At 41.9% G+C, this 15,382-nt stretch overlaps 1 protein-coding gene across 1 annotated transcript in view; it reads right to left on the bottom strand.

Moving 5' to 3' along the window:
- ACER3 (alkaline ceramidase 3) overlaps positions 1 to 14,037 on the bottom strand; it is a 130,029-nt gene extending 115,992 nt beyond the window's left edge. Inside the window, exon 1 of the mRNA XM_075546323.1 lies at positions 13,823 to 14,037. Within this exon, the coding sequence (XP_075402438.1) occupies positions 13,823 to 13,925 (103 nt within the window). The 5' untranslated portion in view covers positions 13,926 to 14,037. The remainder of the gene's footprint in view (positions 1 to 13,822) is intronic.
- Between the last annotated feature and the right edge of the window lie 1,345 nt (positions 14,038 to 15,382).

Genomic DNA, 15,382 nt, shown 5'->3' with positions numbered 1-15,382 from the left:
TGACTCAACCAAATACAGAAACTACCAAACAATTCCATGAATATGACATGTAAGTAAATTTAACTGAAGATAATGTTTTAGATAATTGAAGCAGTACATTGACAAGAGTACTGCTAAAAATTCAAACTGAACTAAGAAAAGAACATGGGATGAAGGATATCACTGTTGGTGTCAGGTGAATCTGTGCTGAAAGCAGAAAATGCCAGAAAGATGTTTACTTATGTTTTGTGTTTTATTGATTATTTAAAGGCATTCAACTGTGTGGATCTTAATAAACTACTGATAACATTGCAAAGAATGGGAATTCCAAAGCACTTCATTGCACTCATGAAGAACCTGTAAATAAACCAAAAGGCAGTAGTCTGAACAGAACAAGAAGCTAAATCATGGTTTAAAATCAAGAAAGTTGTATCCTTTCACTGCACTACACTTACTCAATCTGTCTGCTGAACAAATTATCCAAGAACCTAGACTATATGAAGAACTCAACATCAGGATTAAAGAAAGGTTGCATTGACCAGCTGCTTTATATCTGCAGATAACATAACCTTATTTGTTAAAAGCAAGAAGGACTCGAAGCAGCACATAACTGATGAAGATAAAAGAACAACCTTCTGTATGGATTACAACTAAACATAAACAAAAATACTCACAACTGGACCAATGGACAACATCTTGATAAACAAAGACTGAAGTTGCTAAGGATTTCATTTAACTTGGACCCACAATCAACTCTCTTGGAAGCAGAGCAGTCTGGAAATCAGATGATATTGCCCTGGGCAACTTGAATAAAACTGCACAAAATAATTAATTTAAAAATTGTTAATAGAAATAAAATAAAAGACAGGTATTCAAAGAAAAAACATTGATACATATTTTTTCATTTCTTAAAAAGTTATCATTTTTCAATGCAGCCAAGGTTACAATGTGAAGCTATCATCCTCACACAATCTTAAAAATAGGATATAGCTGGTTCAGCAATTCTGGAACACAGATATTATAACGTATCTAAAAGAAAACAGTTAAATATATCATGGATTATTATGCTGGCATTAAAGCGGTATGCCTGGCCTATTAAATTGGATGAATACTCATGAACTGATGACATGGAAAAAAAACACAATATTCGGTGATAGCATGTTGAAGCTGTAGTATGACTCTACATTTACTTTAAATATTAAATGGAAATAACATGAGAACATTAGCAGTATTGTGAAGAGCTTATGCTTGATTTTTATCTCTGTATCGTGTAATGCTAGCATATGAATAAAACCAGTGACAGTTTTAGACCAGGAAAGTCATTTACAGTTATCAGAATTACTCTCTACAGGCCTTGCTGCCATGTGGTGTTTGTTTGCCCCGTTTTTGTCTTTCTTCTTTCTCTATAAAGCTGCTTTCTTTGCTTCAATGACCCAAATATGAATGCCTCAGATTGTTTTTCACCACCTTCTATTACAGGCATCCAAAAGAGTATAATTTCTTTTTGGATTCTAATTTTCTAGTCCTAGAATCTAGAATGAGTCGAAGATTTGGTAATTGGGGATGAGGAAATGGGGAAGGTCTTATAACTTGCCACCACACTAATAGGGACTCACACTGTAAAAAGAAGCTAGAAGTTTCCTTAAAAGGAGCTTCTGCTAGAAATTCATCCTGTGAACTTAATAAAGTATACAAAAATCAGTTTTCCCCCAGAGTAAACCTGGAAAGAACATAATTGTCCACTAGTGTGGCAAAGTGAAATTACTTTGTATGTCTCTTCTATCCAGAGTCTTTGTAATTCCCACCAAATGATGGAGTGGAAAAATACAAATAAAGTAGAGAGGGGATTGATCACTTTGCTATTCCTCGGGGTATAAAGTGAGCCCTCTCAGAAGCAAGAGGAGTATCCCACAACCATTAAGAAAGAAGAGCCATAAATGTGCCCAATGTGACCCCACCATACTGGAGCGAAACACTCATGAGGGAGGGGGGAAAAAAAGAGGACCTGATGCCAAGGGCTTAAGTGAAGAGCAAATGCTTTGAAAGTGATGAGGACAATGAATATACTGATGTGCTTTACACAACTGATATATGTATTGATTGTGATAAGAGTTGTATGAGCCCCTAACAAAATGTTTAGAAGAGAAAAAAGAAAAGATATAGCATCTGGGGTCTCAAAGGCTTGAAGATAAACAAGCGGCCATCTAGGTGGGAAACAACAAAGCCCACATGGAAGAAGCACACCAGCTTGTGTGATCATGAGGTGTCACTGTAATCAGATTATCAGACATCAAAGACCCAGAACAAAAAATCATATAGCTATGAATAGGGAGATATGAAGTGGAGACCCAAAGCCCATCTGTAGACAACTGGACATAGCCTCACAGAAAGGTCACAAGAAATAAGTCAGTGAGGGTGCAGTATAGCACCAACGAAACATACAACTTTCTTCTAGTTATTTAATGTTTCCCCCCTCCTCACTATCATGACCCCAATTCTACCTTACAAATCTGTCTAGACTAGAGCAGATACACTGGTATAGATAAAAGCTCACAACACAGGGAATCCAGAACAGACATACCCTTATGGACCAATAATGAGAGTAGTGATACCAGGAGGGGAAGGGGAAGGTGAGGTGAGAACAGGGGAACGGATCACAATGATCAACATATAACCCCAGTCTAGGGGGGTGGAAACAGAAAAGTGGGTTGACAGCAATGGGTGTAAGGCATGAAAAAAATAGTAATTTATAAATTACCAAAGGTTCATGAGGGTGAGGCAGAAATGAACTGATACCAAGGGCTCAAGAAGAAAGATAATGATGGCAACATACGTACAAAGGTGCTTGGCACAATGGATGAATGGCAGGATTGTGAGAAGAGCTGTAAGAGCACCCAATAAAATGATTAAAACATTTTTTGAAAAAAAAAAAACAAAACAAAACAGAGTGACAGTCTTGAAAATTCACAGGGACAGTTCTACCCTGTCCTATGTGGTCTCTAGGAGTCAACATTGATTTGATGGTAGTGAGTTTGGATGGCTTTGGATAGAACATGTTTAAATATGGGGTCTTTTTCCCCTAGCACAATGTAATACATGTTACTAATCAGATGTACCAAACAAAAAGGACCACCTTAAGTGCACTTCGATGACACTCCAATTCATCTTCAGTGAGGGATTACCTGTGTAAGCCCTGAACAAAACATAAATGTTACTGCTTGAGAATTCTGAGGAGCAGAAAAAATAGATATATTTTAGAGGGAAGTGAAAATTTGGAGGAAGGGACCAATAGAGGTGAGTTTTCAGCCAACAACAGACAGGTCTGCAAGGGGAACAGTAACACTAATGAGGTATATACATACCTTAAAATAGTCAACCATTGAGACAAAAACTTCAGAAGGGGTAAGAAAGAAGAATGGGAAACAGAAATTAGGGGGAGAATGTGGGATAAGTGATGCTATATTGTGAAGACTGAAACCAAGGGCATGAAATGAAATATGTATGAATTAATGAATGGAAAATGTATCTGCTCGGTAAATCTTCACTAATTCATAATAAAAAATATATAGCAGTTTTTAAAAATTAATAAATGTAAAGATGGGCCATGTGATCCAGTTTATATCCTTTTCAATAAACAATTTTTTCGAACAATTTTAGTAAAATAAACATTTCCTATATTGTATAGAGCTTTGTGATTTATAAATACATTCACATCTGTTAATACTGAATTATTAACCGTCCTTAAGGGTGTCTCGCCATGTGCTATAGAAATTAAGGCTCAAAAGTTTAAAATGACTTGTCCACAGCTGCTCGACCAGTAAGCAACAGAATTAGTTTCAAACTAAAGTATAATTAATTATACTATCTCCTTTCTGAGTAGGTTGCAGCAATTACATACCTATGATACTGCTACTAAAAAGGGTTTAAAGCAATCTCTCTGGATCTTGATAAGGCTTCTTGACTGCTGCTTCTAGCAGTGTTGATTGTGGTTACAGGTAAAATTAAATCTTTGACTTCATTTTTTCCATTTATCATCATACTGCGGCTTATTGGTCCAGTTGTGAGAATTTTTTTCTTTATATTGAGGTATAATCCACCCCGAGGCTGTAGGGTTTGATCACCAATTAGGTGCTTCAGGTTTTCTTGGTTTTGAATATGCAAAGGCATGTTACATTATAAGTAGTCAATGAACCTTCCTCCAATCCTGATACTTCTTCATATCGTCCAGCTTCTTGGATTATTTGCTTATCATACACAGAATGAATAAAAATAGTGAAAGAATACAACCCTGACATATCTTTCCTAATTTTTAAACCACACAGTATCATCTTGTCTGTTCAAAGTACTGTCTAGCTGACATTATCAGATACATCCCTTGTTTCATGTCCTCTTCTGAATCTGAGTTCAGTTTCTGAAAGTTCTCTGTCAATGTATTGCTGTTATCATTTTATAATTATCTTCAGCAAAATTTTACTTGTGAATGCTATTATGTTAGTCCGGTTGGCTAGGGAAATAAATCCATAGACACATATATGTTTGAGAGAGCTTTATATCAAAGCGCAATTATACATTAATAAAATATCCCAGCCCTGTCCAGATCAAGTCCACAAATCCAATATTAGCCCGTATGTCTGAAACTAGTCCATAAATTCCTCTCTAGACTCATACAGCACATGTGATGATGTCAAAAGCAGGAAGATCACAGGCCGGTGGGTGGGAAGTCCTGTGGAAGCATCTCAGCGCTGGCACAGCTCTCCATGTGGCTCCTCCAGCTCCAGGCCTCTGGCTGCCATTAGCGTGGCTCCTTGTGTCTTGTCAACAGGGAAGTGAAGCAGAGAGAGTGTGTCCTGCCTCTAAGGAGAAAGGCAGGAGTTCCCAGAATGCTCAGGATAAGGTCATGCCCACACAGAGGCAACATTGGCTATGACCTGATTGACAGGCTAGACTCCATCTCTTTGCTCAAGTTGAGAGGAGATGATGTAACTGCAACAATTAATAAAACTGTTCTATAACTTTCACAATCTGTTGAACCCCCTTTCTTTGCCAGTCACGTATACAGACCTTTTCCAGCAAGCCAGCCAGCAGGTAGCTCTCTTTTAGATTTATTGGCATAAAGTGAGCACATCCAATATCGCCACCATTTGTTAACACATCTCAGCTGTATTGCCAGTTCCTGGAGATTTGTTTTTTGCCAATGCCTTCAATACCATCAACTCTTAATTACCTGCAACAAACTCTTTTTGAGGCATTGCGTTTTTCCATTTCTTCCATCTTCTATTGGTTTCCTTGTCTTATCATTCAGTATTTTTCCATAAAATCTTTCAATATTGCAAGTTGATGCTTGAATTTTTCTTCAGTGCTTTCACATCACCTTGAAATACAAGCAAGTTCTTCCATAACTCCAGATCTTTGCACATGTCAATCTATTATTTTGCACATTTCAGTATCTTATCTTTTGGAGCCAAATGTTCTGTTCAGCTCTTTTATTTCATCATCTCTTCCCACTGCTTTAGCTTCTCTAGGTTCAAGAGCAAGTTTCAGAGTCTCTTCTGTTATCCACTCTGGTTTTTATTCTTTCCTATATTTTTAATGACCTTTTGTTCTCTTTGTGTATAATGTCTTTGATGTCATCCTACAACTCATATGGCCGTGCAATAGTAGTGTTCATAAGTCAAATTTATTCTTGAGATAGTATCTAAATTCAGGTGGAATAGACTCAAGGTTGTACTTTGGATCTTGCGGACTTGTACATTTCTTCTGCTTCAACTTAAACTTGCTTAAGAGTAAATGATGGGTGGAGAGCAAATGCTTTGAGAATGATTGGGGTATGGAATGTATGGATGTGCTTTATACAATTGATGTATGTATATGTATGGATTGTGATAAGAGTTGTATGAGTCCTTAATAAAACGTAAAAAAAGAAAAGAGGAGAAAAAAAAGAAAATGATTAGGGCAAAGAATGTACAGATGTGCTTTATACAATTTATGTATGTATATGTATGGACTGTGATAAGAGCTGTATGACCCCCTAATAAATTGTTTTTTAAAAAACAAACAAAAAAAAGAGTAAATGATGATCTGTTCCTTAGGGGGGCCCAGGGGGTTTGTTCTGAATAATGATATTGAGTTTCTCCAACATTTCTATCTACCAATCCAGATTTGAGTCCTGTGTATTCCATCTGGCGAGGTCAACATGTATAGGGTCTACTTACGTCTTTGAAAAAAGATATTTGCAATGAATGAATCATTGGTCTTACAAAATTCCATCCTATGATCGCTTCCATTTCAATCACAAAGTCTATATTTTCCAACTATTGAAACATTTTTGCTTCCAATTTTTGCATTCCAATCACCAGTAATTATCAATACACCTTGATTCCAGGTTTTATTAATTTCAAGCTGCAAAAAATGGTAAAGATCTTCAATTTCTTCTTCTATGGCATTTGTAAATGGGGCACAAATTTTATTTTAGTTTTTACTTTTACTTAAAGAGAACATTTATTAACTCTTATATGAAACAAGGACAAGGTAACTACAGAGATCTATCATCTCTGGATGAGGAAAACCTTTAGCCTGAGGTCATAATGGGTTTGCTGAGGTCCAAGGGTTTGCTGAGATACAAAGCTTTCAAAAAGAGCATGGGAGGTTCAAAGACAACTATCACAAAATCATGGGTGGAGGTATATCATAATTGTCCGTGGAATTCTCAAAGTAGGATTGGGGGTCATCACTGGGATACATACATTATGTTAACAGAGACACTTATAATATTGATTGAGGTGCTCTTCTGAAGTAGCAAGGCATGTCTCATGATCATGCAACCCTCAGTATGGGCATCTCCACCAAGGTCCCAATGGGGAGTGCCCCTCCCTGAGCTGCTGTTGTAGTTGTTGTTAGGTGCCATCAAGCACGTTTCGATCTGTAACAACCACCCTATACACTACAGGAACAAACACTGCACAGTCCTGCTCCATCTGTACAAGTATTCCTATGCTTGAGCCCAATTCTACAGCTACTGTGTCAACCCATCTCCTTGAGGGCCTTCCTTTATTTCGCTGCCCCTCTACTTTACCAAACATGATGTCCTTCCCCAGGGATCAGTCTCTCTTGATCACATGTCCAAAGTATGTAAGACTAAGTCTCGCTATCCTTGCCTCCAAGGAGCACTCCAGCTGTACTTCTTCCAAGACAGACCGGTTTGTCCTTTCAGCAGTCCAAGGCACTTTCTGCACAGGTATACAGCTATTAGCCTTCCCTTTTAGGTAGATGGACATTATCCTATAACTGACAACATAGTACACAGTCTTCAGGATAGATCTTGAATTGTTCTTTTAATGGTGACTGTGATGCCACTCCTCTTTAAAGTATTGGTTAAAAAGTAAGGATATCACTTTGATGACTACAGTGCACCTGACTCAGGTCACGGGATTTTCAATTGCCTCATATGCATATGAAAGTTAGACAATAAATAAGGAAAACCTCAGAATTATGCTTTTTGAATTATGGTGTTGATGAAGAATATTGAAAGTACCATGGACTGCCAGAAAAAAACAAATCTACCTTGGAAGAAGTAGAGCCAGAATGCTCCTTGAAAGCAAGGATATTGAGATTTGGTCTCGTATACTTTAGACATGTTATCAGGCGATCAATCCCTGGAAAAAGACCTCATGCTAGGCCAAGTAGAGGGTCAGTGAAAAGGGGCAGACTTTCTTGGAGAAGGAATGGCACAGGGGCTGCAACAGTGGGCTCAATCTTACCAACAACTGTGAGGATGGCACAGAACTGGGTAGTGTTAGGATCGCTATGAGTAGAGCCCAAATTAACGGCAACTACCAACAAAGTAACTTGGGGAAATCATTTTACCTGCATATCCCCCAGTTTTCTTATATGTAAAACATAAAATCTCTTGCAGTTCCAAAAGAAAAGTAAAACTTTTTTACGTAATGACATACTACAGGAACTATCTGGAAAATATAATATTAAATAATATTTAAGGTAAAAAATTATTGAGATTATTATTTAAAACTTACTTATGTTAAAGTCAGTCACTCCATTTCCCAAATTAGCTGAAAATAAATGTGAAGTATAAAGTCAAAAGCTTACTATCGTTACACTCTCAAAAACTAAAACCAAACTCACTGTCATCAAGTCAATACCAACTCATAGACCCCTGTTAGTTTTTGAGACTGTGATAGTTGATGGGAGTAGAAGGCCCTGTCTTTCTCCCATGTAGTTACTGGTGGTTCAAACTGCAGACCATGTGGGCAACAGCCTAATGCATCACCAGGACAGCTGACACTCTAGAGATGACTTTTAAGCTTTAAAACTGTTGTTGACAATAATTAGCATTCACAGAATTCAAAGCAGCTTCAATAGCTATGGTAATGCCCAAACATAAAGATGTGTTTGGTAACTAAAGCCAGCACACGTGTGAGTATCATAAAAATTTAGATATGCTTCTGAATTAAATCATTGTACATTTGCAATGCCTTGTCATGTGAAACCTATCTGTACTGATGCCCCAGAAAGTAGAACTGTCAGAGCTATTTCACAACATTGAAAGTGCAAAGGATAAAAAAATGGAAGTTGAGATCCAAACTATTTTTTTTTTAGTTAGTTCAGGGATCGTTTGCTGGCCCTTAGGAGCGTTTTCCAGTCCAGTCTGTTGGGGCACCACGCCCTGGCCCCAAAGTCCACTTTCAGCATTCCCTGGGGACCTTGCCACTCCATTCCCTTGCCGTTCCGCTGCACTCCCCCAGTGATTTGCCTCGGTGTGGTGGGATCAGGTCAGGTGCAATTCCCACACTGTGTCTCCGGTGCTGTCCCCTGTATCGCCCTTAGTCACTGATTGGCATCATTTCTCATAGTGGGGCCAGCCATGTTGTTCTCTCTGTGGATCCAAACTTTTTTAAACATTTAAAATCAGTTGGAAATTCGTCAAAACAGAAAAGATTCTCATTCTACATCCCAAGTGATAAGACAAGAAAAAACGGTAAGCACTGTTCAAACTACTCTGGATAAGTTCTTCCACAAAGAAATAAAAGTCTCATTCGCAATGTTTCTAATGTTTAAAATTATAGCGTACTAAACAGTTTGCTCCAAACTGCTAACTCAAGATTGGTGATTCAAACCCACCCAGCAATGACAATCTGCCTCCATTAAGATCACAGCCAAGAAAATCCCCTGGAGCTCAGGACCACATAGGGTTACTGTGAATCAGAAAATTTTTTATTAAATTTTATGAAAAAAATTGTTAGTTTTACTGTTTTCTTTTTACTTCTCTATACACTTATAACCAATAGTAGGGAAGATTTCAATGTTTTAGGAAAAGACCTGTAAAGATTACAAAAAAATTATAACCTATCCCAGTATTATTAGTGTTGCCTGGCTTCAACTTGCATAATCACTTGTGAGATCTCACACTGCTGTGGCCAGTGAGAACTGTTTATACCTTAACTTCTGGCATATTAACACACATTATTTCACAACTAGAGGACGGGCCTTGTACCCTTTCTCCTGGCCTTACAGTACTCAAATGAAAAAGAATTTTAACTGATATTGAGTGACACTAAGAAGATATCTTTTCAGGTAGATGGTGAAAGTAACTAAGTACTGCCAAATCTGAACATGCAATTTCACAAACTCATCTTTATAGAACCCAAAATCTTTATAGAACAAACTCATCTTTATAGAACCCAAAAATACTGAAAATCGTTTTTCAGTATGCCCTTGGTGGTAACACAGTATTTCATGTCTGTCCTCATTCCTGCCTGCAAGGGTTAATTCACGATGGAAATAATGACGGAGAGGTACTATGGTGTCTTTTTTTTTTTTTAAGTGGATTTTTATTTAAATTTCTTGCTTTTGAGGTTATTCAATAATTGGCAGTTTAAGGGTACCATATACTTGCTATCTTCATACTTCCTTTGCTTTTTTTTTTTTGCTTTTTTTTCTTTTAACAATTTATTGGGGCTCATACAATTCTTTTCACAGTTCATACATATACATACATCAATTGTATAAAGCACATCTGTACAGTCTTTGCCCTAATCATTTTTTTCTCTTTTCTTCTTTTACATTTTATTAGGGACTCATACAACTCTTACCACAATCCATACATATATATACATCAATTGTATAAAGCACATCCATACATTCCCTGCCCCAGGTACTATGGTGTCTTAGCTTTAAAGTCATACCACCAAATGAATACTACCTCTGTACCACTTAATAGCTATGAAGCTTTAGGGAAGTTACTTTTTTTAGAGTTTCAAATTCCTCATCTGTGAACTAGGGATGATACTAAAGCCTCCTCGTGACAATTATTGTAAGGGTCAAAAGAGATAGGCTATACTAAGTGCTTAGCAAAGTCTGGCACACAGCACTTAAACAGCTATTATTGTCATCACTGTAACCATCATCACTCTTAATATTACTGTAATTAAGATAAATATTCTGATAAAATAGCATTTATTTTAAACATGAGATTTTAAACACCTTAATTATTTATGAATATAGTTTTCAAAGACTAAATTCTCTTACTCAAAGATATGCTAAACACCACCACCAGGGAGTGGTGAGAAGATCTGACAACTTTCTCCAAAGCATTCTCTCCCAAGATCCATGTGCAGAGGGATGCCAACAGTCACTCTTCTGGCACTCGCTCGGATTCCTATGTCAAAACCCTCCCTGCTGTCTGTCTGTTTACAGGTTCCTCTTTTGAGAACTAAAGCCATTTCCCATTTATCAGAGCTATCTGCCAGAGCAGTAGTATCTTGCTCTCTCACTGCCCACATGACTTAACTGCCAGTTTTCTTGACTTCCACTGTTCGCTCTTGATTCTCATCCAAAAGCTTGGTTCTACACTAAGAATAGTTTTTACCCATGTAGACACATAGGCTGCAACAGACCTAAAGGCCGCATAAGGCCAACAATGCCTTTTCTTTCCTAAACAATTTTCCTTAACATAGTCACAAAAATCATTTGATCCATGCCTGCTTTAACACTGTCAGTAACAAAATGTCCTCTGCCTCCCACTCCAGTCTGTTAAAACTTACTTCATTGGTTAGAAAGTTTTCTTATGTTGAGGCAAGATCTCCCTCTTTACAGTTTGTTCCTGCCCATTAGACCTAATTCTGCATGTTAGAGAAAGACAGAACGTTTAACTGTTCTCTATGATGACCCATCAGTACTTGAAGCCTCCTGAGTTTCTCTTTCCCAAGTTACAAAAACTTGTTCGCAGAGCATGATATAAAACCCTTCCCTCAAGATCATGGAAGGGTTCTCTGAACCAAGTGTGGGCCTGTCAACAAGATCTAACAAGTTAATAAAGTGCTTTCCTTGTATTTGGGGTGCCAAGTAATTAAACTGCAAATGATCTCTTTCCCATCATTACTCTGTAAACACTATTAATTTACACTAGTAGCTCAGAAAAAGTGGTTCTAAACCTAAATCATGGTTTAAGGGTAATGGTACTAAAGTTCATAAAGCTGCAAACATACACATATTTTTAAATGTATTCTAGTCAACTACCGGGAACAGAACAAAGTAGGATTAACCAAACCCATTGCCATCGAGTCTTCTTTGACTCCTAGTGACCTGATAAAACAGGGAACTGCCCTAGAGGGTTTCCACGGATGTCATCTTTGCAGAAGCACTCCACCACATCTTTGTCCCACTGCGCAGCTGCTGGGGGAGCAGGCAAGGACTACCCACTTTGTCACAGGGTTCCTGTAAAGTAAGATCAGAAGGCGAGAACACTTGCCTCTTTCCGACAGACATACTTGCCTGGGAGAGGGATCCAACAAGGGAAACGGCCAGCTAAAAGCAATTTTGTCCTCAGAAAGGTGCTCACTCAATTAAAAGAAAGCAACAATGCTGGCCCAAAACGTAAGCGGGATCCCAAACACTGGTGGAGAAAACAGAATTAAAAGATGTTTTCTTCCCATGAACTTTTGGAAGGCTCTCATATTCTCTGTACCTTACCAGAAATGGGGATCCAAAGCAGGATCAAAACTTGTGTTCTCTCGCACTAACCTGTAAGCCCTAACCTATGATTAGTTCTTATGTGGCCCTGCTTCATAGTTACTTTCATGAAAGGATCACTGAAGATATGGGTGCTATAGTGTGGTGAAGAAAGTGGATGGTGGTTAGCTATCAGAAAGAATAACATCTTAGGTCTTGAGGGGTTGTCTTAAAATAAGCAGCTATTTAAGTGAGGTGCCAACCAAGCCCACACAGAGGAAGCACACCAGCCCGTGTGATAAACGGATTCTATATAATAAAATCCAAGATCAGAAGAGGGAATTTTATTAGAGCTTAAATTTTGAGCGCACAGTTTGCAGAAGGCTATGAATGGCAGTTAATGCCTCAAAATCAGTTTGCTGAGTCCCCTAGGGATTAAGTCCACCAGTGAATTCCCTCAGAACATTAAGCACAGATGTGGATAACCTTGCCTTCAGACAGAGAGCATCAGAAAGTGAAGTAATGCAAATACGCTTAGGTTAAATTTGAACATCATATCACTTGTTTTCTCATCTGACCCTTTTTTAATTTGCTCTAGTTTTTATTATCTTTTGTTTACTTTTGAGGTTTCTGTTTTGTTATTGGAGAGGTTTGTTTTGGTATGACTTTCTTTATATGAAGGCCAAGATAAATTTACTGAGGCAGTAACCAGAACAATAGTTGCTTAGGTCTATGGCAGGGGAGGTTGGGGTGATATGGGGAGCTTGTAACTGTGAGTACAAAAATGAAGAAAATGTTCTAAAATTAATTATGGTATGATTGTACAACTCTCTTAAATATATCCAAACCACCGAATTGTAGGGTACGTGAATTACATGTCAATAAAACTGTTTCAGAAATGAAAACTTGTGCTCCCAAGGCTTGACTAACGTAATCGTCTTGTTCAAATAAGCAACAGTTTTTTTCAGGGGTCTCCTAGTCTACACACCCACCCACCCACCCACCAGTCAGGGGCAGCAGTTGGAGGATTCTGCCCCAAGTCTTCAGAAGGTACAGTTGGTGGGCGTAGTGTCTTCAGATGACCCCTGACCCCCAGAGAGTGGGCGAGAAGGGGTAGCAGCAGGGCAGAAGCGTGGTCTCCTGTGCTCCTGGGAGCCTGGCACCAGCAGGTGGACTCGAGGTGGACTCTAGGTTCTGCCTCGCCGCCCTCCCCGCTGCGAAGAGAGTGGAGCGCTGGGGAGTGGAGGGAGCTCTGGGGCGTGAGGCTACATCAGGGGCAGGAGCGGGGTGGCGGGCGGTTCCGAGACGGGCGAGACCGCTCCCTGGATGTGGCTGGAGAGAGCGAACGGCGAGGAGAAAGAGGACGCGAAAGCCTTCGCGTTCCCTCATCCCAGGGAGCGAAACGTTCCTTCTCCGCGCCCCTGGGGCCAAGGTGGCGGGCAGGTGTCCCGCGGCGGCCTCATTCAAACCGACAGAGTCCTCCCCACTCGCACTCGTCCCCGCTGTCCCGCAGCCCGCCCTGCTCCGTCCACGACCGGCCCGGCCCGGCCCTCCAGGCTTTCCGCGGGGGTCCGGCAAGGAGGGACCCCCCGCTTCTCTTCAAGCCCCGGCTGAGGCCGCCCCGCCCGCCCGCCCGCCTTCAGACCCCAACCCCGCTCTCGCTCCGCGCCCGCTTCTCGCGGCGTTCCTGCCTCCCGTCTGCAACACCCCACCGCTTCCCCAGGCCCAGGGCTCCCCGGCCCACCGCCGCCGGCCAGGCCGCACGCCTCCTCGGCCCCGGCTCGGCCTCGCCCCGCCCGGAGCCCGTGCCGGCCTCACGCGGCGTCTCCCCCTCAGGCCGGCCGCCCGCCGCTGCCCAGGTGCCCGTGCCCGCACTCACAGAACTCGGCGACGTACAGGGTCACGGCGTAGTTCTCCTCACACCAGTCCAGCGTGGAGGTCGTGGCGCCCCAGTAGCCCTCCCGGTCCCCGGCCGGAGCCATCGTGCGCGCTGCGGTCGTCGCCGTCGCCGTCGCCGCCGCCGCCCCGTGCTGCTCTCGCAGGGCTCGTCTCCGCCGGCTCCCAGGCTGGATCCGGCCCGGCTATAGCCCGCTCGGCCGGCGGCCCCGCCCTCCCCCGCCCTCCAGTGGGGCGGGGCCTCGGGGAAGGGGCGGGGCCGGCGCCGCCAGGGAAACTCCGCCCCCCGCCGCCCGCAGCTGCCGCCGCCGCTGCAGGCCCTGACTCGCGCCGGGCGGACCCAGGGCGTCGGGCTGCGCTCCCTCGTGCCTCGTGGGCGGGAGGGAGCGTGCTCCGGAAGGGAGGGTGGCCCGAACGGCTAGCCTCGCCTAGACTCGTCCCTTGCTGTAGCTTCGGGGCTCACGCCGCGTGTCGGAGCTTTAGTGTGTGCGTGGGACTGGATTTAATTGGAGTGGGATGATGGGCACAGAAGCAGAGCAGCCTACACCCAGATTCCCAGGGTATCAATAAAACGCGCTAGTGATCGCACACCTCTCTTAAATTGTGTGATCTGCGGATTAAATGCCAACACAAATGATTTTTTTAAAGTGGGGAGCTTTAGTTTTTGTTTGTCTGTTTTGTGTAAAGTATGTGTGTGTGTGCGCGCGCGCGCGAGTGTCAACTAGAAGGTATACTGATTCTTGGGGACAAAAGGGAGCGGGCCACCACCACCAGAAATAAAAACCCTCACTGTCGTCGATTCAATCTGAACCATAACGACCCTGTAGGACAGGATAAAACTGCCCTTGTGAGTTTCCAGACTCTCCCGCGGGTTTGAGACTGCTGACTTGGTGGTTAGCAAGCCCCCAGGTAACCACTGCGCCACCTTAGAGCTCCCTAGAGCAACCACACAGGGCAGGAAAAAGGAACACGCGCTTTCGGTCCCTAAAAAGGAATGCAGTTTGTATGCTTTCCAATCTGGGCTTCCAAGCTCAGTGATCTCTACCCTGGTCGCTTGCCTTTGAGTCAACAACTCAGTGGCCAGCCCTCTTGTGCTCCCTCGGGTTTCTTTGACCATGACCTTTACAGAAGCAATTCGCCAGGCCTTTCACAACAATCTCACTTTTTTTCTCCGCACCAAAGAGCTGTTTCTAGGTATGGCTGCTAGCTGTCTCCCTCTTCCAGGAAGCACCTCCCCAGATGTGCAGTCCCTGCCAGGAGCAGAGTGGTGGAAAACATGTGAAGCTGTTTACTCACCGCAGATTAGTCAATAATCACAAGGACGCCTGTGTTTGCTGGGTTGTAAACATATGTAATCCCATGTTTACTTTGCTCACTGGGTAAAATCTGCCACTGCTAAGGCACAGATAAAGCCACACCTACACAGTGGGTCTCACCCCTTTCACAGGTGTTACCTAAGACCCCAGGAAGACACCACTCCTCTCTCTGTCTCCAGGCGGGTCCCCCCACATGCAGATATGCCCACATACAAGTACCCAGGGTG

This window comes from Tenrec ecaudatus, chromosome 4, assembly GCF_050624435.1.
Source record: "Tenrec ecaudatus isolate mTenEca1 chromosome 4, mTenEca1.hap1, whole genome shotgun sequence".
Taxonomy (NCBI): domain Eukaryota; kingdom Metazoa; phylum Chordata; class Mammalia; order Afrosoricida; family Tenrecidae; genus Tenrec; species Tenrec ecaudatus.
Note: the sequence above shows the minus strand (reverse complement) of the source record. Positions and strands in the feature narration are given on the sequence as shown.